At 42.7% G+C, this 24,522-nt stretch overlaps 2 protein-coding genes across 6 annotated transcripts in view; one reads left to right on the top strand and one right to left on the bottom strand.

Moving 5' to 3' along the window:
• The window catches only part of kcnc2 (potassium voltage-gated channel, Shaw-related subfamily, member 2), a 121,617-nt gene extending 118,962 nt beyond the window's left edge, over positions 1-2,655 (bottom strand). For 3 of the 5 annotated variants that reach the window (XR_015125778.1, XR_015125777.1, XM_086269656.1), the window contains exon 1: positions 1,315-2,650. Coding sequence is in view for 3 of the 5 variants with exons in the window: in XM_086269656.1 (XP_086125782.1) it covers positions 1,315-1,869 (555 nt within the window). In the remaining 2 variants the exon portion in view is untranslated. Of the gene's footprint in view, positions 1-1,314 lie in introns of all 5 variants that reach the window. The other 2 variants (XM_086269657.1, XM_086269658.1) reach the window with 2 other exon arrangements.
• Positions 2,656-12,607: 9,952 nt separating this feature from the next.
• Positions 12,608-14,552, top strand: LOC147309372 (uncharacterized). Its single transcript, XM_086269410.1, has 3 exons — positions 12,608-13,418; positions 13,600-13,981; positions 14,090-14,552. The coding sequence occupies exons 1-3, from the start codon at positions 12,669-12,671 to the stop codon at positions 14,242-14,244; spliced, it is 1,287 nt and encodes a 428-aa protein (XP_086125536.1). The 5' UTR covers positions 12,608-12,668; the 3' UTR covers positions 14,245-14,552.
• Positions 14,553-24,522: the final 9,970 nt, after the last annotated feature.

Raw genomic sequence — 24,522 nt, forward strand, 5'->3', positions numbered from 1 at the left:
ACTGGCACGTTCCTTTAACCACGCACAGTGAAACATGATGCCGTTCATTTCTATGTGACAGATTTGAGCCCTGGTTTGTATATATATCATAAATGTGGCCTCAGCTATGAGCACTTCAGGAGCTCTTCCAGCCCCCCTGACCTCTAACCACACCCTGAACAGTGATGTCAGGTCAGATGTTCGTTGCCCTGACACTTAGATCAAACCTCGCCAGAGCGCTTTGTTCCTGCGTCGCTGTCTTTGTGTTTAATTACCCTTCAAATCACCTACATCACTCAAACCTGTGCAGCAGCAGCATGCTGTCTGAGACATCCTGAAGACTGTGAGGCATCATTTCCATTTACACAACATGACATCACAACTTGCTCATATTCCCTCTTACAGCACATCAATCAGCCAATGAGGGAACAATTTGCCCCAGAATATACCAGCAGCCTGAGGCGAGCTTACCACAGCTCCTGCTCTGAAAGCAGACAGGCAGCTGTTCCAGATGTGGACTTCTGCAGAGAGACTGAATGAACTATTCCCAAACTTTTGCTGATTGATTTATAACACCTGAGGGCAGCGTGTGCTTGTCTGGGTTGGTTCTAACATCTTGGTGTTGCACATTCAGTAAACAACAAGCCTCGTGAGCCGGGTGGTTAAATCCTTTGATTTCACATTGTGCTCGAGTCTAAAATAACTAAAAGATGAGCAGAAAGGAAAGATGAAGATGCCACATGTGGCCTATAAGTTGACATCACTATTATTCCCAGCACGAGGCACTGCTCTAATTTTAGAAAAGATGAAAGTCCCACACATTTCTTTGGAGCAGTGCTGAGATGCAGTTTATTAGAAAAGGCTGGCTGTGATCTAAATAGTGTCAGTGATGGAGTGATATTTCCCAAGCTGGGGCCGATAAACAGGAAGCACTGAGAGACAGATACAGAATACAACACTGCTGCTATGAATATCCACCCTGACGGTGTTGGCACCTTGTTTGATCATGACTGGAAAAATCTGCTTATTTTTAAAGTGGCATAATTAAATCTGGAAATCAGCAGGACTCGCTATAAAGCAATGGGTTCTTCCTATTCACAGTAAAGCTTTGGTTGCAAAGAAAACACTTCAGGAGCGCAACGCTCACATTTTGGGGAGGTGGACAAGTTTCGAGACAACTTGCCAACTTGTGAATTTGACTCATGCAGTGAAACCGTGAAGCTACCCTTAACAGCGTGAGCTGCTGTTTGTTTCTGTGAATGAAAGGCAAAGAGTTAGCAGAGTGGAGCTCATTGTGTGTTTTGGAGAGCCTCAGACGCAGCGGTGCGCTCTTACCCTCGCCGCCCTGGATGAGTAGGGGTCCTCGAACAGATTCCAGATTACCGGCTGCCACTTCCTCCACAGGCTGACATTCCCGTCGGCAGCCACGTCCTCGATGCCGAGTCTCTTCCCTATCTCGTCGTCCTCGTCTCCGTTGTCCACGTTGAGCTCGAACACGTCCAGAGCCTCCTCCGCGTCCCGGTGCTGTCGGTATGTCATCCAACAGCAGGGCTCCACGTCCGTCTCATCGATGCCCCAAAAGGAGAGCTCCTCCTCGAACAGCGGTCCGCACACATCCGCCGGGCAGTGAAGCTTGCCGGTGCGGTAGTAGTTGAGCACGTAGGCGAAGACGCCCGGGTGACGGTCGAAGAAGTACTCGTTGGTCCGCGCGTTGTACTCGATGAAGCCGGGGACTTGTTGCAGCTGATCCAGCACGGAGTCGATGTCCGAATCGGAGGCGAGCAGGGCCAGTCGCGTCCCCGGCAGCGTCTTTAAGGTGGTTTTGTAGGTCTCGTGCCTCGTCCCCCCGACGTTGAGGATTATCCTCTCGTTGTCGTCAAACTTGCCCATCGCTCTGTATCAGACATGACTTGATGAAAGCGGGGGAAGTTGGCGAGTGCAGTCTGAAGGTTTAACAGCGAGCCTGACGCGCACACACCCACAGCCCTGTTCACAAAAGCTCCGGGATTTTGGCCGCCGTGCGCAGCATCTCCGATTTCACTCACCCGTCGCTGTCGTATCTTTTGGGGGGGCGAGGAGGACATCCATCTTTTGTTGACGGATATTTCACAGAGACATAAGGAGTCTGTTTGTATCCCGCTATCTGTTCAGTCGGCCGGTCGGTCAGTGCTGGGAGTGATGAATGATCTCAGCCGGTGGCTCCAAACAGACTGAGCTCCTCATGCCGTTGCGCGTCTCCGGCGTCCAAGACGCACAGCCGCTCGTCATCGTACGGGCTCGTTACTTAAAATGTGTAACGTGTCGACACCTTACATATTATCACATGATTAAAGTCACCCATTGTGGCACCGCCTCACTCTTTGCTTCAGAAAATCAGGACGTTGATCTGCGCCCGTCTTCCGTGCCGTCACGGTTTGGACTCGATCAAAGAATCTGAAGAGGAAATTTCCACCCAGGAAAGAAAAAGAGCCTCCAGGAGGCTCCAGTTTCAGCACAGATCGCACAGCTCGCTGTGAGTGATGGTTTAAATACTCCCATCTACGAGGACTTCATGTGTGTTCATGCAGAGGCAACACCACAGAGACACCTGTTGTAAAGGTTTGCCCATAAATGTGTGCAGATGAATGAAATACTGACCTTAAAGAAGACATCTGTCCTCCTGACAGCACATCACACGCACAGTAGCGAAAACACGTGACAATAAAGTAAGTATTAGTTTAGTAATAACGCTCAACTAAACAGGAGAATAACAGGGGCCGACACACAGACAGTAATCATGTAACCAGGGCACCGATTAAAGCTTTAGTGCGTAAAGGGCAGGCTGGGACGGAGGAGCTGATCCGTCCTCTGCCACCACAAAACCAAAACTGTGTTAACAGTGGCAGAAGAAGCAACAACAGCTGTCTCTGCATTGTACAGGTGGTGCATTACAAAATCTAGCTGGACAGAGACAATTATGGCTCAGATACTGAATAAAACCTGCATAGAAAGTGTTTGTTTACAGCAGCACTTAGTATGTTTGTAAATGAAAAGCCAAAGTAAAGACTTCACATTTATATCACACAAAGGAGCATTTTTATGTTTTTTTTACAAAGGACAAGAAAATCTTTGCACAATCCCGACGAAGAAACAAAGTGACCAGCGAGAAAACTGAAGGCAGTAACTTCCTTTCACAATCAGCTTAATAGGTGTCATAAAAATTGGGTTCTGTTTTTTTAATATACATTTTAAAGTGCAAATCATACTTGACAACATTCAGTGACATACAGTTATAATATAAAATTCATATTCTATAATCGTCTGGGATAACTGTGGTTGCTGATGAGCCAGTATCGTGCAACTCTGCATGTAGTTTTCTTTACTCTGATATAAAACTCTGTGTAGCATTTTCCTTTACTACTGTTATGTTTTTGATGTATTCTTTATTTATTGATGAAAGCAAACGAGGCCCTGCAGAGCTGTCTCAGACTCACCAGTCTGAGCATCCTTCCATGTCAAAACCAACACACAGAACTGGTTACCACTGCAGCTGTGTATCTGTGTGACCGATGCATCCGTTCCCATCTTCAACCTTTGAAAAAAGGAACCTCAAAGGCCTGAGACCTAACCACAGCAGCCCACTTTACTCAGGCTGCCATCGAGTCTCAGATGCGTGGAGTGGTAACATCAGTAGTACAACTTGTAACAAAAGTACCATAAAGTACTTCATGGTGTGAACAGAAGTCATAGCAGCAGTTCAAATATAAGCTGTATATGTACTTTAGTGTCAAGGTAAAGTGTTGCTTATTCACAAATTATTTGTGATGTTTTTGCATCAGGTGGCAAACGTCAGTGACAAAACCAAGAACTTTCCTTTTCCTCAGTGAAACTCATTTAACAGCATTTGCGTGGTTTTCAGCCAGCAGGTTTTACAGCTGAGACGCTGCCAACCAGAAGGCCCGTCGCCGTCTCCCCAGAGTGCACGAGCAGGAAACAGTGACATCTCTCAGCAATCCAAGCACAGCTCAATCAACAAGTAGACACAGCAGCTGATCTGTCTGTAATTACATGCATCATTATTCCCTGACGTACGGCTGTTCAGTGAAACTCTGAGTAACCGAGTTACTCTCCCTCTTCATCACATCTATAAAATCTGGGATCAGAATGAAACACAGAGTATTTTAGTGGGGCTGATGTTGGTCTCTCATTTGGTCTTGGTTAGCTTCTAACTGCACTGGCAGATAGAGAGGGAGGAAGTGGAGCGAACAGAGCTCCAACAGAGCTCTTTACGAACCCCTGTGAATGATCCCCACAGCAGCAAAACATTCAGCACACTGTAGCACATCAGTCAGACACAAACACCACAGGACAATCAGACACGTTTCACCCTTCATTTCTTTATATTGTTCTGGGAAAATTGAAATAGGCCCCACTCATCGTATAATTACTACTAATTACTTACTACTTCTACTTCTACATAGTACAGGATATTCCATAGTATACTATCAAATGTTTGCAAACCTCATTTCAGGATTATGTTACCTTCAAAATCAACTTAAATAGCTGGATGACCTAAGAATAATGAATTATGACAGATTTTAATGTAATGCACCAGTTTTAAGGTGGACTTGAATTTTCAATCCTAATCAAAGGGTTAATCATGTTGAACAACTTGTGAGGAGAGAATCACACTGCTTCTAGTCAAGGTGTTTGGAGGAGCGAAGTAGTAACTGTGTTTACTGTAAAGTGTTTTAATTCATGCAAACGATCATTTCTCAGCTCAAGGGGCTTTGCAAGATTTTCTCCCTTCTTTAGGCCTGACACTTATTTTTGTCCTCTACATTCCTCAACTTTCTTTAGGACACATTGCAGCAGTTTGGGAAACACTTTGCTACTTCTGTTTTTTGCCTGTCAGATTATGTAGTCTTTGATATTTTGCATAGATTTAAAAAAAAAAGGGAGCAAATTATATTTTTGCAACAGGCTGCTAAAAACTAAGGTGCCCAATTTAAAATAGGTTCTTTTTATGTTGTAAACACAACTCTGGTTCATCTCTTGAGTTAGCTGTCTTTTTATATTTCAGTTATTCGGAGGTCAGTTTTAAGTAGTTCAACTACCAAAAACCAAACAAAGAATAATCCTCTGAAATGTTCAGGCACAAGGACTCAAAATGGGTGAAAAAGCAGCCAATGTCCAAAGGAAAACTTTGAAAGATTTGAGAACTACGGCTCAAGAAGACTGGCAAACAAAAAGAAATGCAGGGCACAGTACCGTACACCATATAGTGAATGTGGTTTTAGGATAGTGGGCGTCGGCTTTGCCTGGAATTCTTGTTGATCACCACCAGAGGTCGGATCAGGTCACGAACTCTTTCTGTCATAACGTTTCTCATTTTCCACAATGTGCCTTATCCCATTTCAATTAAACACAGGCGACTGAGTTCTGAATGTGGGGAGTTGAGACCCTTTAATGTTTTGCTAATGAGGCCGATCATCATATAATTTGAAGCGTCGGGTACAGCAGTGGGGTTCAGACAGTGCTTGCTGATGAACAGCCATCCCTGATGATGCAGGAAGCAAGCAGCATACAAAGCTGGAGTCTCCATCCCCTCCTTGCCAGTAATATCTTTACTAAAAATAGAGCAGCCAGATTGCTGATCTTTATCAGGAACTGGACAGTTAAAAAAACACAGGGTCCCTGGAAGGCCAGCGTCCTTCAGCTGCAGAATCCGACCTGCTCAGGGCTCGCCCCCCAGCCTCGGGGTATGGTTACAGTTTCTGTTTTCTAGCAAAGAAAATTAAAGAATTTGTTTTAATGTCTCATTTTTTCACCTGCTTTGAAAATAATCCCAGAGAGACATTTTTAAGGCAACAGCAGCAGGAAGTCTCGTCTCTGAAAACACAACACTGGAATATAAAAAGGACAGTAGCAACAGAAATGTAAAGCTGAACAGTTCATAGAATACAAAATAGCACAATGTGAGTTTCAAAGAAACGACGAGGGTCGCTGTGTCGTTGAACTGGCGCCACAAAGGCAGCGGTCCAGTCAGACAGAGAGCTTTCTGCCCTTTCACTCTGAACTTTCAGTGCTGTCTGCTGCGATCATATCTGATGAAGCGCAGCACCTCTGCCTCCATCCCAAAGCTCCGACAGCACCATCCTGCTGCCTTTGAACACATCCTGGGACCAAAAGAAAACGTCTCTGTCTGAAGCCTAAAATAGAAACACTGCCATTTCAAGTGGCGCTTCAAATGATGACAACAAAATGAAGCTTGCAAGCTTGTGTTATTTCTGATGTGACACGGTGACCTGCACCGCAGGAGTGCAAAATGATCTCAGCCAAAACACCGCATGCCGTTGTCATATATCTGCTTTAACTGGTACTCGTCTTTGAGCTTTTTTAAGGCTGAGAGACTCAGGAGAGACAGAAAGGAGGAAAAAGAAGCTGACAGTTAGTTTCTAGCATGAACACATTTCCTATAATCACCTTCAGTGCACTCTTTATGCAGATCCTCACTGCTTGCTGAACATCCGTACTGTGAGTCAGGCTCAGGTTGATGAAGTGTGTAAGTCTCTAATGTTTCTGTGACAAAAGGCAGAAATTTTCATTTGAAGCAGCGTGTCTCACAAACAACGTTATCTTTACCTTCAAAACAGCTTTTATCCTGGAGGCCAAAGAACAAATATACTAAATTCATTTTTTTATTTATACGTATTAATTTATGGTAATGGTAGCCAGCTTACAATTAACAGCAACTTGGGAGTCTGTATGGGAAACAGTCAGAGGTCAGTCATGCTGGAGTATTTCCTCTGTATTGTAGGAAACAGAGATGTGATCACAGGATGTAAATATGGTGAACCTAACGCTATCAGTAAGCGTGCGCGCTGCATGAAAACATAAACATCTGTCTTTACTACCAAGCAGTCACACATTCAATTATTCCCAGGTGCATTTAACTAGCAGTTAAAGGAACAGCATTAAATTATGTGGAAAAAATGAGGATGGGAGAAAAAAGCCAGAGACGCACAGCCATCAGCTCAGGCGGTACAGAAGCACCAAAAACGAACACAGCAAGAGCGACGAGGACACAAAAACTTGAATGTTTTGGAGGCTAAATGGTAAATGGATGATTCATCTTTATATTTTCTAAACTCCCAAAGAGCTCACAGTGCATTTTATGATGTTTTATGACAACATGCTGGCGTCAGCTTGTTATGGTGTCACTGGGATGTAAGACACCGTATTGAAAAGATAAGACGTGGTTGTTCAGCTCTCTCCATGCCCTTTTATACCACATACTCAATACGGTTTAGTCAGTGTCCAGATGAAATACTTAGCCAACCTAGGTACTCATGTCCCCCAAGACCCAGAATATTGCTGTGAAGTTTGAAGATGATCCATAAAAGCGTGTGTGGTCTTAAATAATCAGGCCCCATCTTATCTTAATGACCTTGTAGTACCATATCACCCTATTAGAGCACTTCACTCTCACACTGCAGGCCTACTTGTTGTTCCTGGTGTATTTTAAACCCCCAACTGGTCGCAGCAGATGGCCCCGCCCCTCCCTGAGCCTGGTTCTGCTGGAGGTTTCTTCCTGTTAAAAGGACATCAGAGCTGAAATCGATTTCTTGAAATCTGTGGACACTAGACCGCTAACAAACGGATAAACCAAGAACAAAAATGACTGAAAGCAGAACCAACAGCCTCTAAGACAGCTGGAATAATAATAATAATATAATAAGCTGGAATAGTGGAACGCTGTAACATTATCGAAGGTGGAATTCGTTCCAGGTCAGATGTCGACACGTACAGTCAATTTTTCAAAGTTTGCAGTTTGGTGCAGTGTTGGGAAATAATGAAGCAAGACTACATCCACATGTACACAGGTAGTTTTTATAACAGGTGGTGATATGACCCTAATCGCTGGCCACTCAGAAGCCTCCGGACAATAACACAGTCTGATGTCAAAAAGGGGAAACAGGCGCACGGCTGGTTCCTTTGTCTGCATGTAAATGTAGAGACAGAGTTTCTGAAAAGCTTCAAAATTCTGTTTTCAGTGACCTAAAACACACTTAGCATGTGAACAAAAGGCTAGATAAAAAATCTGAATAGCTTCAGGTTACTTTGTGTTACATTTCATTATTCATTATGTAAAAGTAACAGGTTTTTAGTTGTTGTGTTTGATGTGATAACGGAACAATCAGAATTCACATGAGGCTGGAATATTGACTCGTCAGTTAGCTAAATTTTAATGCATTGCATATTAACTCAGTACTTTTTTTTCTTTCATGTTTTTGCTAACATGTAATATATAAGCTTGCATTACATCAGAACCACTAGCTGATCTCTGCACAGGGACCTAAACAGCCAGCTAAGCAAGAATTATTCATTACACTCCTTCACACAGCACAAAAGCAAAAATCCACTGTGTTAAAAACACACTTAACAAAAGTTCAACAAATGATGTCGATTATATCTTCAAATGAAGATAAGAAGACCTGACTGAAACATTTCAGTTCCACATACATCCACTTTATAAATGCTCTAACTGCTTTGAGAATGCTTTCAGTGTGATTAGAAGTCCAGCCCTGAAGGAAGCTGTGAGGGAATTAGTTCTGTGTACAGGTCGTGCTGTACTTTCAGCTTCTGTCTCACAACTGTGGAATGCAGTCATTAAAACACACACACACACACACACACACACACACACACACACACACACACACACACACACACACACTGGATGGAATTAGGCAGAAATCCCAGTGGAAGAAAACTGAGCTGATTAAATGTTGCTTTCCTAATTGAGAGAGCCAGGCTAATTTGCAATGAATCCCAGACCTTTTTTTCTGTGTTTCATGGGAGGAAGCTATTAATAAACTTTGTTATGTTTAATTATAAGTTTGGATTAGAAGAGCAGGTTCGTATCACCAGGATGCTTCTGAGAAGGGTCCTAAAGAGGTCTGTTGTACTGGAACATTTATTGTTCCCCATGTAACTGTTTTCTGTTTGACTATCCATAAATAAATAGATCCTTTTTTAATGCATTAAATAAATAGAAACCTATGCACACCCAGTAAACAGTGCTGAGCCCTTTTGCTTTTGCTGTAATTATGTTCCTGTGGCGCCATCTGCAGGTAGTGCTTTGACATTTCGTCTGGAATGAACTCATTGATACTTGCTGACTGTGCATCTGCATCTTTTACTATAATGGCTGAAACAATAACGTTTCATATTTCACTATGTAAGGTCTTTTCACCTGTTATTCCTCAAACCTGTGTGTCTGTGGTTGCAGCCATGTCCTCTCACTTCTGATCCACTTACCGTGTGTTCATAATCCTCTGTCACAGAGAGCTTAAACGATCCAGTGACTAAAATGGCAATGGGGTGGTTCTGATGTAACTCCACTCTTACCCACAAACACATTTAGTCTGATACAGTTTCCCTTATTTGGGAAGACGGGAGACGTACAGGAGTCTGTTCTTCCACGATGGTTCCTCCTCTTTCTTGGGTTTCTGCCCCCTGAGGTACCAGAGCAGAGTCACAAATTCTTTGGCACTCTTTGGTAATATTGTAGAAAATGTTAAACTTAATCATCATCTTGGCCTCCTCTGACAACCTGTTTGCTGTTGTCTGTTGCTGAAAGGCAGTGGGGAGAGGGGAGACTTGGGCAGTGCATTTATAGCAGCATATAATGTGTTTCTGGATACACTGCTGCTTTTTCAGCATTCAAATATTGATGGCTCCGTGTCAGAGCTGGCTATGAATTTAAGACGGATCAGGCCTTAACAAAAAAGTTATCAATAGTTCTTTTCAGGCTGCTCGCTGGGGCTCACTGATCATCACTGATTTCTACAATCTATTCGATTCCGGTTCACAAGGTCCCGGTTCGATTCAATTCAACTTAGCCTCAGACAGTCAGAAATATTATAATTCTGAACATTTATCAGTACTGATACATGTGAGACTTCATCAGCATTGTGAACATCACAGCAGAGACCTTTGTGTGAAAGTAATAATGGATTGGATTTATACAGCGCTTTTCAAGGCACCCAAAGCGCTTTACAATGCCACTATTCATTCACTCTCACATTCACACACTGGTGCAGGCAAGCTACGGTTGTAGCCACAGCTGCCCTGGGGCAGACTGACAGAAGCGAGGCTGCCATATCGCGCCATCGGCCCCTCTGGCCGACACCAGTAGGCAAGTAACTGAGAATAAAACACAGAAAAACATGAAGGAGATTTTCCTGGTCTGGCTCTTTGTGGCAGATAACCATAAAAATATTCTGCAGTTTTGCATCATTTTAAAATGTTTAAATTTCTTCAGTATTGAACAGCAGAAATGAGGCTTTCTTGTCCGAGGTCATTTAAATGAAAAAAAGCAGACAGCGCTGTGAACAACAGTAGACTGATGGGTAATAAGCGAATGAATAATGCAGAAAAGAGAAATTTGAGATGGGAAACTGTTCTTGAAGTACACACAGAGCTGTGCAGGAAGTGTGATTTTTATCGTGGTGGAAGCAAAATAGTAAAAGTCAGAGGGAATTCATGACGGTATTTATCAAATGTGAAGCGTAGTTTGCTGCTTCTTTTGCTGCTGGTTCAGTGAATTTTGGTCGGAGAGAGACAAAACCTGCAGCTTCAGAATCGAGCGCAAAAAAGATGTAAACACAAAGCGCAGACCCAACGCATCAGAATCAGTGAGCTGTCGGCTTTCAGCCCCGATGGCGCGTCCGTGTACGGGTGGTCGGGTGAGACAGCTGAGAAAGACAAAGCTAATTCTGATGCGTCAGGTCCGCTTTGTGTTCACGTCTCTGTGCAGAATCCGTGTACCTGCTCTCAATATGAACATCTGCATGGAGCCATTCGGTACATGAAGAGAGGTAGGAAGTCCTCTTCCTTTTTTTGGGTGGAACAGCTAGGCCCCTCCAGTTCTCAACTGCATCCCCATCAGCCGGAAGAATGTTTGTGGCAGCATCAGATCCCACAAACGGGTGAGCATCCATTTTTATTTTGTCTTCTGCATTGTGAGTCGACATGGATCCAGAATTGGCATCTGTGACTTTCAGTGATCCCACTGTTGCCTCATCTTTGACCTTTTCTTTTGCAGAACAAATCCGCATATTTCCCTCGATGAAGGAAAGATGACGAGCAATGAAGCGATCGACTCGAAGAGGCAAGTTGTCATGTTTGAAAAGGCCGTGTTTTGTTTTTGAACTCAGCTTCAACAGTGGCTGAAAGGTACCATCTGTGCAGTCTGCAGTTCTGTTGAAGAAAGATGTTGAATCTATTTAATTATTCTTGAAAAATAATTTATTTCTGTGCATTTTTTTCCCACATTGCATCAAATTAAAGTTGATTACGTTGATTAAGCATCATGTATCAGTGCGCTACAACGTAGCTGCCATCACCAGTGTGTGAATGGGTGGATGACTGGATATGTAAAGCGCTTTGGGGTCCTGAGGGACTAGTAAAGCGCTATATAAATACAGGCCATTTACCATTTATCATGGGGTGGGGGTGGTTCCCTATTTTTTTTCCTGAGAGTTTGCAACCCTATTGGTTAGGTTGCTTAATATTTCTGCTAAGTACTCTTTAAAATACTAGAAATATTTTGGGTGCAGTGTATTTTTTGCATACAGGTATAACAGAATAGCTTTAGTATTGTTGTTGTTGTTGTTTTTTTAACTTGAGTATTAACTTGTACAAAAAGCAGCAAGATATTAAAAAACAGTTTTATTGATTACAGTTTTTGCCCGTTGCTTGAACACTATAAACCCATGCTTAGACTAAAGTAACACAACTTGAAGCTTTTGTTACCATACCTCAAACACATGTACCCATACCTTAAACAAAAGCGCTGCTTTGCACCCTAGTTGCAATTATGCAACACACTTACTCCTTTATGCAACACACATGGTCCTGCATACTACACTCTATTTCATACATAAGACACTTTGTTCACAAAATGAAATTTCAGGGTGCCATTTGGAAAACACATGTATCCAAAATACAAAACACATCGGGTAATTGCAACCACTCAAATACACACCTGAAGGCACTTACTTGCAAAACCGAACACCAATTAGCCAACCACAAAAAGCCCTCAGCGTAGCCATTTCAAGAACTTTGCAAGCATGGATGGAGGGAGAGCAAGAGGAAGAGGAGGAGGAGGAGGTCGAAGAGGCCATGCACAGACCCATATTTCTGATGATATAAGAGCAACTTTGGTGTCATCAACCAGGGCCTGACTATGAGGGAAGCTGGGCAGAGAGTCCACCCACATCTAAGCCGCTTCACAGTGGCATCTGTAATACAGTTTTTGCCCGTTGCTTGAACACCATGAACCCATGCTTAGACTAAAGTAACACAAGTTGAAGCTTTTGTTACCATACCTCAAACACATGTACCCCTACCTTAAACAAAAGCGCTGCTTTGCACCCCAGTTCCAATTATGCAACACACCTACTCCTTTATGCAACACACATGGTCCTGCATGCTACACTCCATTTCATACATAAGACACTTCGCTCACAAAATGAAATGTCAGGGTGCCATTTGGAAAACACATGTATCCAAAATACAAAACACATCGGATAATTGCAACCACTCAAATACACGCCTGAAGGCACGTACTTGCAAAACCGAACACCAATTAGCCAACTACAAAAAGCCCTCAGCGTAGCCATTTCAAGAACTTTGCAAGCATGGATGGAGGGAGAGCAAGAGGAAGAGGAAGAGGTAGAGGAGGAGGAGGAAGAGGAGGAGGAGGCCGAAGAGGCCATGCACGGACCCATATTTCTGATGATATAAGAGCAACTTTGGTGGACCATGTCATCAACCATGGCCTGACTATGAGGGAAGCTGGGCAGAGAGTCCACCCACATCCGAGCCGCTTCACAGTGGCATCTGTAATACGAACATTCCGACTAGAAAACAGGTCTGTCTTCACCTCCATACCTTCTGCTCTACTCAGATGGTTTCATAGCACTGTTCTACAGTATATCACATCACCATATCAAGTGTACGGGGTGCTAATGCTCCTTTTGCAGCCAAAGTGGCTGATTCCTTATATTGAAGTACAGTGTTGTACAGTGGATGACACAGTACATACAGTAAAGTACTGTAAGAAAAATAAGCAAACCGATGACAATATGTGGTTGTATTTCTCCAGAATGACTCGAAGACCTTCTGGGGGAGGACGGCAACACCTGTTCACACAACAGCAGGAACTTCCCGTTGTGGACCTAGTGAGGGCAGACAATGCCATCCGTCTCCACCAGCTACGACGGAAAATACTTGCAGACAGGCGAGTGTTCAGCAACATAGACCATGTGAGCATCACCACCATCAGACGCATCTTGGGTAAACTCAGCATCACCATGAAGCAGCTCTACAGAGTCCCATTCGAGAGGAACAGTGACAGGGTCAAAGGACTTCGAGCTGAATATGTACGGGTACGTGTAACTGTCCCTTACATTTACAATAGAGTATTGGTGAAGTCCAGTAGCAGCTGAATATGTACCATATCAGTACCACATGGATCTATTCTGAGAGCTACACAGGTACCTGTGTGATGGGGTGAGGGTGCTGTATGTGTAGCACTGTAGTACAGTGATATGTTCCCCTTTTTTTCAGAGGATCATGGCCATGGATGGAGCTGCACAGCCTCATGAATACATTTTCATTGATGAAGCTGGATTCGACCTGAGCAAAACAAGACGACGGGGTCGTAATGTAATTGGCCAAAGGGCAATTGTGCACGTCCCAGGGCAGCGCGGGGGAAATATCACATTGTGTGCCGCCATAAGCCTTCGAGGGCTTCTGCACCATCATGCAATACTAGGTCCATACAATAGCCAACACATACTCACATTTCTAGATGCTCTCCATGATATAGTTGTACAGAACAGACCAGATCAGCCCAGGTTTGTGGTGATATGGGATAATGTCAGTTTCCATCGGGCTGCTCTGGTCCAGGCCTGGTTCTCCAACCACAATCAATTTGAAGTGGTATACTTGCCCCCTTACTCACCATTTTTGAACCCTATAGAGGAATTTTTTTCGGCTTGGAGATGGCGAGTATATGACCGCCAACCACATGCCCGCATGCCTCTTCTGCAGGCAATGGAACAGGCCTGCGGCGACATTCAGGTGACAGCAATCCATGGATGGTTTCGACATGCAAGAGGATATTTTCCCCGGTGCCTAGCGGGAGAGGACATTGCTTGCGATGTTGATGAGGTCCTGTGGCCAGACCCCAACAGACGGCGGGATCCATGAGCCCACTTATGCACAATTGTCATGGTTTTTTGTGTTTACAGTATAGTGTTTTTTCTATTGCAGTATTATTGTGTTGTTGTTGTTTTTTGCTTTATCTGAATTCATGGTACTGCAATGTACAATATTGAGTAGGTCTATTTGCGTTTTTGGTTGTTTGAAAATGTGTCTCCTGTAAATGTGCCTTCTGAATAAACAATGGAAATCAAGGACTGCAGTGTTTTATATAAAGAAGACTAGTGTGTTCCCCCTGATCTGTCAGTGTTTGCATATGATGCAAGTATGTGTCATTTTGTCAACAGAGTTACATTTTGACAAAGGAATGTTAGGTTTTGATAGCAGAGTTTAGGTTTTGGGAGTAGAGTTTCAATTTGGCACAGATGTGTATGGTATACAGTGGGGCAAAAAAGTATTTAGCCAGCCACCAATTGTGCAAGTTCCCCCACTTAAAATGATGACAGAGGTCAGTAATTTGCACCAGAGGTACACTTCAACTGTGAGAGACAGAATGTGAAAAAAAAAAATCCATGAATTCACATGGTAGGATTTGTAAAGAATTTATTCGTAAATTAGGGTGGAAAATAAGTATTTGGTCACCTCAAACAAGGAAAATCTCTGTCTCTCACAGACCTGTAACGTCTTCTGTAAGAAGCTTTTCTGTCCCCCACTCGTTACCTGTATGAATGGCACCTGTTTGAACTCATCATCTGTATAAAAGACACCTGTCCACAGCCTCAAACAGTCAGACTCCAAACTCCGCCATGGCCAAGACCAAAGAGCTTTCGAAGGACACCAGGAAAAGTATTGTAGACCTGCACCAGACTGGGAAGAGTGAATCTACAATAGGCAAGCAGCTTGGTGTGAAAAAATCAACTGTGGGAGCAATCATCAGAAAATGGAAGACATACAAGACCACTGATAATCTCCCTCGATCTGGGGCTCCACGCAAGATCTCATCCCGTGGGGTCAAAATGATCATGAGAACGGTGAGCAAAGATCCCAGAACCACACGGGGGGACCTGGTGAATGACCTGCAGAGAGCTGGGACCAAAGTAACAAAGGTCACCATCAGTAACACACTACAACGGCAGGGAATCAAATCCCGCAGTGCCAGACGTGTTCCGCTGCTGAAGCCAGTGCATGTCCAGGCCCGTCTGAAGTTTGCCAGAGAGCACATGGATGATACAGCAGAGGATTGGGAGAATGTCATGTGGTCAGATGAAACCAAAGTAGAACTTTTTGGTATAAACTCAACTCGTCGTGTTTGGAGGAAGAAGAATACTGAGTTGCATCCCAAGAACACCATACCTACTGTGAAGCATGGGGGTGGAAACATCATGCTATGGGGCTGTTTTTCTGCCAAGGGGACAGGACGACTGATCCGTGTTAAGGACAGAATGAATGGGGCCATGTATCGTGAGATTTTGAGCCAAAACCTCCTTCCATCAGTGAGAACTTTGAAGATGAAACGAGGCTGGGTCTTCCAACATGACAATGATCCAAAACCTGCCAGCTCCATAGCAGACCGGGAGGTCGAGGGTCACTAGAGCTGCCGAGAACAGCGGACTCCTGACAGGGGCGGATCTAGAAGGGTGGCATGGGGTGGCAAGTGCCACCCTAAAATGATCCCTTGCCACCCCAAGTGCCACCCCAGTTTTGCATATGACAGTGTTGGTTATTAAAATAAGATAGCATTAACAGTAGGTATGGTGTTCTTGGGATGCAACTCAGTATTCTTCTTCCTCCAAACACGACGAGTTGAGTTTATACCAAAAAGTTCTACTTTGGTTTCATCTGACCACATGACATTCTCCCAATCCTCTGCTGTATCATCCATGTGCTCGCTGGCAAACTTCAGACGGGCCTGGACATGCACTGGCTTCAGCAGCGGAACACGTCTGGCACTGCGGGATTTGATTCCCTGCCGTTGTAGTGTGTTACTGATGGTGACCTTTGTTACTTTGGTCCCAGCTCTCTGCAGGTCATTCACCAGGTCCCCCCGTGTGGTTCTGGGATCTTTGCTCACCGTTCTCATGATCATTTTGACCCCACGGGATGAGATCTTGCGTGGAGCCCCAGATCGAGGGAGATTATCAGTGGTCTTGTATGTCTTCCATTTTCTGATGATTGCTCCCACAGTTGATTTTTTCACACCAAGCTGCTTGCCTATTGTAGATTCACTCTTCCCAGTCTGGTGCAGGTCTACAATACTTTTCCTGGTGTCCTTCGAAAGCTCTTTGGTCTTGGCCATGGCGGAGTTTGGAGTCTGACTGTTTGAGGCTGTGGACAGGTGTCTTTTATACAGATGATGAGTTCAAACAGGTGCCATTCATACAGGTAACGAGTGGGGGACAGAAAAGCTTCTTACAGAAGACGTTACAGGTCTGTGAGAGCCAGAGATTTTCCTTGTTTGAGGTGACCAAATACTTATTTTCCACCCTGATTTACCAATAAATTCTTTACAAATCCTACCATGTGATTCATGGATTTTTTTTTCACATTCTGTCTCTCACAGTTGAAGTGTACCTCTGGTGCAAATTACTGACCTCTGTCATCATTTTAAGTGGGGGAACTTGCACAATTGGTGGCTCACTAAATACTTTTTTGCCCCACTGTATACAGCCAGGAGCAACCCCTCCCCCAAGTTCTCCACCAATCTACACTTTCATATTTTGTGGAATTTTTGTTTTTAAGATGGAGCTATTGAATTTGTGAGTTTATTAAATTGAGTCTGAGTATTTAACCCATGTACTGTACAGCACTTTAGTCCAGTGTGCTACATGTTTTAAAGTGCTTTAGGCTACGTTCACTCTGCAGGTCTTAATGCTCAATTCCGATTTTTTGATCAAATCCGATTTTTTTGTCTGCGTGTTCACACTACAAATAAAATGCGACAGCAAACGCGCTCTAGTGTGAACGCTCAAAGCGGCCGCATGCGCAAAAGAAGACGTCACACACAACGCGCTCTGTTTAGACCCAGAGCAAACAGTGTTGTTTGATAGATGGCCCTTAATATAAAGACTTTACGTTTCCCAATTTTTGCTTTAAGTTATTTTGTTATTTACATAATAATGTAAATAACCTAATAATGATCCTTATTGCTGTTTTAGAGGAGCGGTGCTTCAAAGGATAGTTGCAGATTTCTGTCAGAATCTGCAGATTATACAGTACAAATAAAATGTTCACGTTTCTCCAACATTGTCTTCCCAACAGTTTCACTGATATCTACACGGGAAGCGTTCGCGATGTCTTCTCTGGCGCTGATAATTGGTGTCTGTCTTGTGTCGGTGACGTAAAAGACGGATTTAATGCGACCTGACCGTTCAAACAGCAGTCGCTTTCTAAAACATCGTTTATGTATCGGATTCAGTACCACATACAAAAGTGACCCAGATCGGATTTGAAAATATCGGATTTGTGCCGTTCACGCTGTCATACCATGATCGGATATGGGTCGCATAGGGTCAGAAAAGTCGGATTTGATGCGCTTTCGCCTGCAGTGTGAACGTAGCCTTAGAAACTTTTTTCTTGGGCATTTTTGAAAATGTTTAACATTGAAAAAAAATCCTTTTGATCCAGTTAGCTATATCATGTATTAACTCAGTAACTAAAACCTCAGTATTTTAAATGTAAGCTTACCTTGTTCAGAAATCAGATGAACGCTGTTCTAAGAATCCTTCAGACACAGTAATGCCAAATAATATTTTTTCTGCCAGAAAATGTGTATTTGATGCAAAAGACTGCTAGCTTGTTCGTTTCTCAAAAAGTGTTCATGGGAGTGTAAAATGTTCAAATGTAGTTTTCAATAAAGTTTTTTTAATCCACTCTGAAAAAAATAAATACTCAAGCATTTGCATCGTGGTTTTATGAACAAAAAGTGAGTAAAGAAATTGAAGTTAAAAAAAAATACACTCATTACAAATTTAGCTGATTAAATACAACAAGAGGGTTTTTTTAACAGAACTTTATTGAACAAGTGAACACACAAAGTGAAAGGTCATATGAAAAAGACATTTTTCAGCAGTAAACCATAACAGGATATTTCAAATCATAGCAGCATAAACGCTAATTTTACCTGCACAAATCAGCACAAACGTAGCACTAAAAAAGTAGACCATTTTGGTTTGTTTTGGAGCAGTCTGGGGGGATGGTGACCTTTGAATGACCTATAAAATAAAGTTTAATATCTCGGAAACCGTAGCAGCACAAATGCTAATTTTACCTGCACAAATCAGCACAAACGTAGCACTAAACAGTAGACCATTTTGGCCCGTTTTGGAGCAGTCTGGGGGGATGGTGACCTTTGAATGACCTATAAAATAATGTTTAATATCTCAAAAACCGTAGCAGCACAAACGCTAATTTTACCTGCACAAATCTGCACAAACGTAGCACTAACTGCTCCGGCTATTTGCCTTTACGTTTCAAGTGGGTGGGGGGTCAGCTTCACTCTGCTGGAGGGAGAGAGAGCCAGGGACAACAACGTCACATTAGAAAGGTACAGTAATCATCCACAACTATTTTCAGTTGCAGATGATAAAGGATTCAGAAAGTTTATTCATGCAGGCCCATCTGACAAAATATGCATCTTCTTTTTGTTTTCATATTTTAATTTATATTTAATTGTGTTGTGGTTTGCAGTGTTTTGTGTTGTTTAAGTTGAACTGTGACTAGTTGGTTTTTGTATTATATGATTTATTTATTACATTTTATGTGGAGTGAATAAATACAAGTATATTTACGGTAGCCCCTAGAGACAAAGCATGTACAAACCCAGAAGCACGTACAAACTCCAAAACACGTAAAAACTCCAAAACACGTAAAAACTCTAAAACACGTAAAAACTCCGAAACACGTACAAAACACAACAGAAGTGCTCCAGGATGCTAGGGCGCAGTGTTGAGCTTTTGTTACCTAGTGGCTACACAAGCCAGCAAGTACCAACGATCGGATTTAGTGTGTGGTAGTAAAAGGTAAATGAAAATGTTTTTGAATTATTTGAATATATATGAGTGCTTGTGTATAAATACACAAACACATATGCTTTCAATTGTGTAATTTAAGTGTCTAGGTAGCTCTGTTTTGGAAGTTCAGTTAACGCTAGAAATGTGTTTTGGAATTTTTACGTCCTTTTTGGAGTTTGTACGTGCTTTGTCTGTAGGGGCCACCGCATATATTATATATAAACATATATAAATAAAAAGGCCCTGGGGACTTTTTGTGGCTTTCTTTTTCCGGTTACAAGCCATTTGCACTGTGTTGAATGGAATATAGCCAAATTTTACAAAAAAAAGTTTGGTATAATTTTATTTCAAAATTTAAGTCTGACTTCCTTAAATTAGCTTCAGTGGCTAAGCTAATAATGCACATCCTCTTAAGGCCCTAGTGGCCCATTTGTGCCCCATTGAAACCCATTATAAACGCTATTTTTCACTGCCCAATCATTACCATCAAGTTAAATGTCATCTTTTCACTTTCACTGTGACTTTGAAGCAGGGGTCTTAGAATTGTAATTCTTTTTTATTTGTCCACCAGGTGGCGCCCTTGTTTCACATTTGACACCTGCTGGAAAATACAACATTTACAGCTGGAAAATCCCACATTTACCACAGTGTCTTTATGCTCAAATGATGAGTTTGGGTCACTATCAATGTGGGTGTGTCTTAAAATAAAATAAAGGAGTGTGTGTCTAACCTCAGAATCAAAGAGTGTGTGTCTAATTTCAAACGTTTTTTTCTCCTTTTGAAGTCCACACTGCAATGCAAACAAATCAAATATAAAACTAATACCAAAGCCAAATTAGACTTGTTTTGTCTGCAAGCTCAGGTTGTTTATGCAGCTGCACTAAAGCCGTGGTTATAAGAATGAGCAGTAGCGCGGGAGTAGTCTTTTTCACAATGGCAAGACGGTACAACACGGAGGAAGCGTTGCAAATGATCCTGGACCCCGAGTGCGAGGATAGCGCCTCATCATCCACCGAGGATTCGGGGGATGACGCGGAGATTTCTTCGGAGGAGGAAACGGAGGAGCTGGAGTCCGGTTCCGACTCATATGGATCAGAGTCTGAAAATGAGAGCGGAGAGATGGAGGAAGAATCAGCAGGGTGGATTTCCAAAAATGGAACAAAGTGTTCTCCGACAAACGCTGAGACGCTCCGCTACGTTCCAGCGGCCACGGGACACACCGGACCTACTTTTCATGACACCGCCGGGATCAGTGACCCACAATCCAGTTTTTCTCTTTTTGTCACCGATGAAATTATCCTGCATATCGTCTCAATGACCAATATCCAGGGGAGACGTACTATCGCTGACTGGAAAGATGTGGACAGCGATGAACTGCGTGCGTATGTGGGGCTACTAATTCTGGCTGGTGTTTACCGTTCCCGAAACGAATCAACACTCAGTCTCTGGAGTGAGAAATCCGGCCGGGTGGGTTTCGGGCTACCATGTCCGAGAAAAGGTTTCGCTACATCAGCAGCGCTCTCCGATTCGATGACAAACTTCCGAGACCAAGACACCATGATGACAAACTGGGTCCATTTCGCAAAATCTGGGATATGTGGACCCATCGCCTCCAGATGATGTTCTGCCCAAACAGGGAAATTTGTGTGGAAGAAAAACTTATTCCTTTCAAAGGGAGGTGCGCCTTCATGCAGTATGTGCCCAAAAAGCCAGCAAAGTATGGTCTGAAGGTATGGGCGGTCTGCGACGTAGAGACGTCTTATGCCTGGAGACTGCAGCTCTACACGGGCAAAGCAGTCGGTGGGAGCGAGATCAACCAGGGGATGCGAGTGGTTCTGGAGCTGACAGAGGGGCTCCAGGGACACAGCGTCACGTGTGACAATTTTTTTACTTCCTTCCCTCTGTCAGAGGAGCTGCTCAGGCGAAAAAATACCCTGGTTGGCACCATTAGGAAGAACAAGCCCGAGCTTCCGCCACAACTGCTGCAGACAAGGGGGAGAGGAGTGTTTTCCGTCTTTGCTTTCACTACAACGCACACGGCCGTGTCATACGTCCCCCGCTGCGGCAGAAATGTCCTCCTGTTGAGCTCCAAACACCGCACTCCAGGAGTATGCGACGACCCGAAGAGAAAGCCCCACATAATAAAGGATTATAACAAATCTAAGGGAGGTGTGGACAAACTCGATCAGGTAGGTGTCATTACGCATCAGTTGCGCACGAATTTATTCATTCTTGCTCATATATTCTTGTGTAAAATATACGTAGGTTTAATGTTTTTTTGTGTGTGTGTGTGTTTTGTTTTTTTATTAGGCTGTTGCCACCTACACCTGTAGAAGGCGAACGAGGCGGTGGCCGTTAGCCCTTTTCCACCACCTGATCGACATTTCGCTCTATAATGGTTACGTCCTGTGGACCGCGGTTGACCCAGCCTGGCAGCAAAGCAAAGCTTACAGAAGGAGGCTCTACATCGAGGAGGTTGGAGAAACCTTAGTTCAACCGCATATTGCCAAGAGAGAGCGACTTCCCCGCTCTTCCCATTTGTGAAAAATGCGCAGGGTGCTGCTGCTGCAGGTCCCTCTCCAGGCCCCTCTGCAGCCATCAAATCTAAGGTGAGGAAGCGATGTGACCTTTGCGCAGGAAAAAGGAGGGTCGTTACCACCTGCTGCAAATGTGGGAAGGCCACATGCAAGGACCACAGCCTGACCATCTGCAGCAACTGCTCCACCTGAGCAGGACTGCCCCCCCCCAGCCCCCATCTCTCACTCTTTATCTCTTTCTCATATCTCTCATACCTTTCCCCATTCCAAACAGTATATGTTCATTGTTCTAAAGTTCTAAAAATAAATGTTTTGTGGTTCAAAGTGATCTTGTATTTTTATTTTCATATTTTTTTATTTTATTTTAGAACACAACAAGGTAATAGTATTTAGTGGTAATAAGCAATAAGTAAATAATAAGTGCTAATAAGCAGTTAACATAATCAAAAAGTGAAAACATGATCACCATTATATTACATTTACTGTGCTCCTAGAAAAAATAGTAATTGATCAGAATGAATGTTGGTGCCAGTCTTTGGTCCATCTAAAGGCCTAATTATAATAACAAACGAATATTACTTCAAATGTTTTTTATGGAAAATATTTAGTTTCTTTGTTTTTTGGGGCTAAAAAAACAGTGCGCTCATGTAATAAAACTGTGATTTAGAGGGTTAAAACAACGAAAATATAATTAAAAATTTATATGAATATTTCAGGGAGAAGTAGTTTTAAAAGACTGACCAATTTAAAGTGGAAAAAAATATGAATATATAATATTTTTATTGCACTTTTTGGGGCGTGGCCGTTTTGGTCCCTTAGAGCCTTTAAAGGGTGCATTTTTTTAGGGCCTAACAACCGAAAGAGCCGGAAATTCTATCACTAGTAAACTGCCATTAAACAAAACAGAAGAAGAAGAAAACCCCTGCACATGCACGGTACGGATCGGGTAGACCCGATTTGTACGGTCCGACTTTGCACATGCGCAGTAAGGATCGGGAGTCCTGATCCGTAACTATCTTTTTATTTTTCGTTTTTGTCTACATTATATTGAACTGTTTCATTATTGGAAACATTTTAAGACATATTTATTATTCTTAAAATCTTAACAGATACTCTGACCTGTAACTATTGTAAAATGCTTCGAGTGGAAGCAGTGGCCTTTTGGCAGAGGTGGGACCAAGTCATTGTTTTGCAAGTCTCAAGTAAGTCTCAAGTCTTTATCCTCAAGTCTCAAGTCAAGTCTCAAGTAATGTCAGGCAAGTCAGAGTCGAGTCTCAAGTCACTGGTGTAAAAGTCCAAGTCAAGTCACAAGTCTGAAACTTTGAATTTCAAGTCCTTTCGAGTCTTTAAAAAAAAAAAACGAAAAAAGCATGTTGCAGTTATGCTAAATGTAAATATTAGACCATGTAATTTTAAAATCTGTGTTTTTCTCAACACATGACAAAATAGTGAACTTAGAAAATATACACAAATTGTGAAATTGCACCTCTTTAAAATGCAGCTCAATTAAACCTAGCTCCAAGAATAATTTTCACCGACAGTTCTGAGATAAGCTGCATGTTATTCTTGGATGCGGTTGTAGGACCGGCTTTAAAATCGCATGACAAAAATATCATACACATAAAAAAAACTGCATCACCAACGTAGCCTGGACAACATTTGCTAGTTAGATGAAGTCAGCTATCTCATCTTAGCATATTTATATGCATATTTATAATTATACGGTTCTTGGAGTGAGTGCATACACTCATGAAGTTTAGTAACTTCAGGTCACTGCAACAAGCCCAGGTACAGTTTACCGACGGATGGGTGCAGGACCTTGAAATGCACGTGTAGAACGAAAGACCATCGTACGTATCATCAGTTTACCAGTCTCACAAATTGTCGTCATAAATACACATTCGTTAACCGTTTATTAATATAACCTTTGAGCTCAACGGTAATTAATTAGCAGTGGAAATAATTTCTGGTTCGCATCACAGAAATGTAGCAGTGACAATAATACTGTATGCTGTAATCGTACTGGGCAATTAGTGATACAAAAAACCTGTTTTATCCTGTGAATAAAAGCATATGTTTTTGTCAATGTACCATAATAACAGAAGCGAAACGCAATATTGTGTCAGGACAATTCACTATTTATGCACAATAAACAAAGGAGCATAGCGCCACAATTTCTGTTCAGCGCCAGACTTGCTTGTAACCTATATCACCAATTATGTTATGAAAATGACGTATTAACTACAACAGCAGACTGACCTTTGTGTAAATGCTTGGAGCAGACTAACCTGTGAGCTGGAGTGTTCTGGGACGTTATATTTGATCTTTGAATGGCTGCAATCCAGTCGCGTCTTTGTTACTTCGGAAACATGGCTCGAACAATTTCTCTTCAACGACGTAATCCGATAACAACCGATCTCTTTACCCGTCGGCTTCCCGTGGCTGTCATGCAACCGGCTATTGCAGTTAATAATACAACAGCTTCTTGACATTTTTGTGTTTCTTTTTATCGCTGTATAACTGATTTTAATTGAAAGCCTGCGTGCGCTAGTACCTCTTGCCACGAGTTCCCAGAATCCTTTGCGGTTCTACCCGTGAATGACGTCACATTTTCAATCTCTATATAATATGCATGTTAAATTTTATATTTGGGGTGAAATATCAAGTCTTTTCAAGTAAACCGGTTCAAGTCCAATTCAAGTCCCAAGTCATTGGTGTAAAAGTCCAAGTCAAGTCACAAGTCTTAGAACATTTTTTCAAGTCAAGTCTAAAGTCATAAA

This window comes from Aulonocara sp. 'chitande type north' Nkhata Bay, linkage group LG17 (genome assembly GCF_057382095.1).
Source record: "Aulonocara sp. 'chitande type north' Nkhata Bay isolate Kocher_YH1m ecotype deep benthic linkage group LG17, A_spYH_male_GT1.1, whole genome shotgun sequence".
NCBI lineage: Eukaryota > Metazoa > Chordata > Actinopteri > Cichliformes > Cichlidae > Aulonocara > Aulonocara sp. 'chitande type north' Nkhata Bay.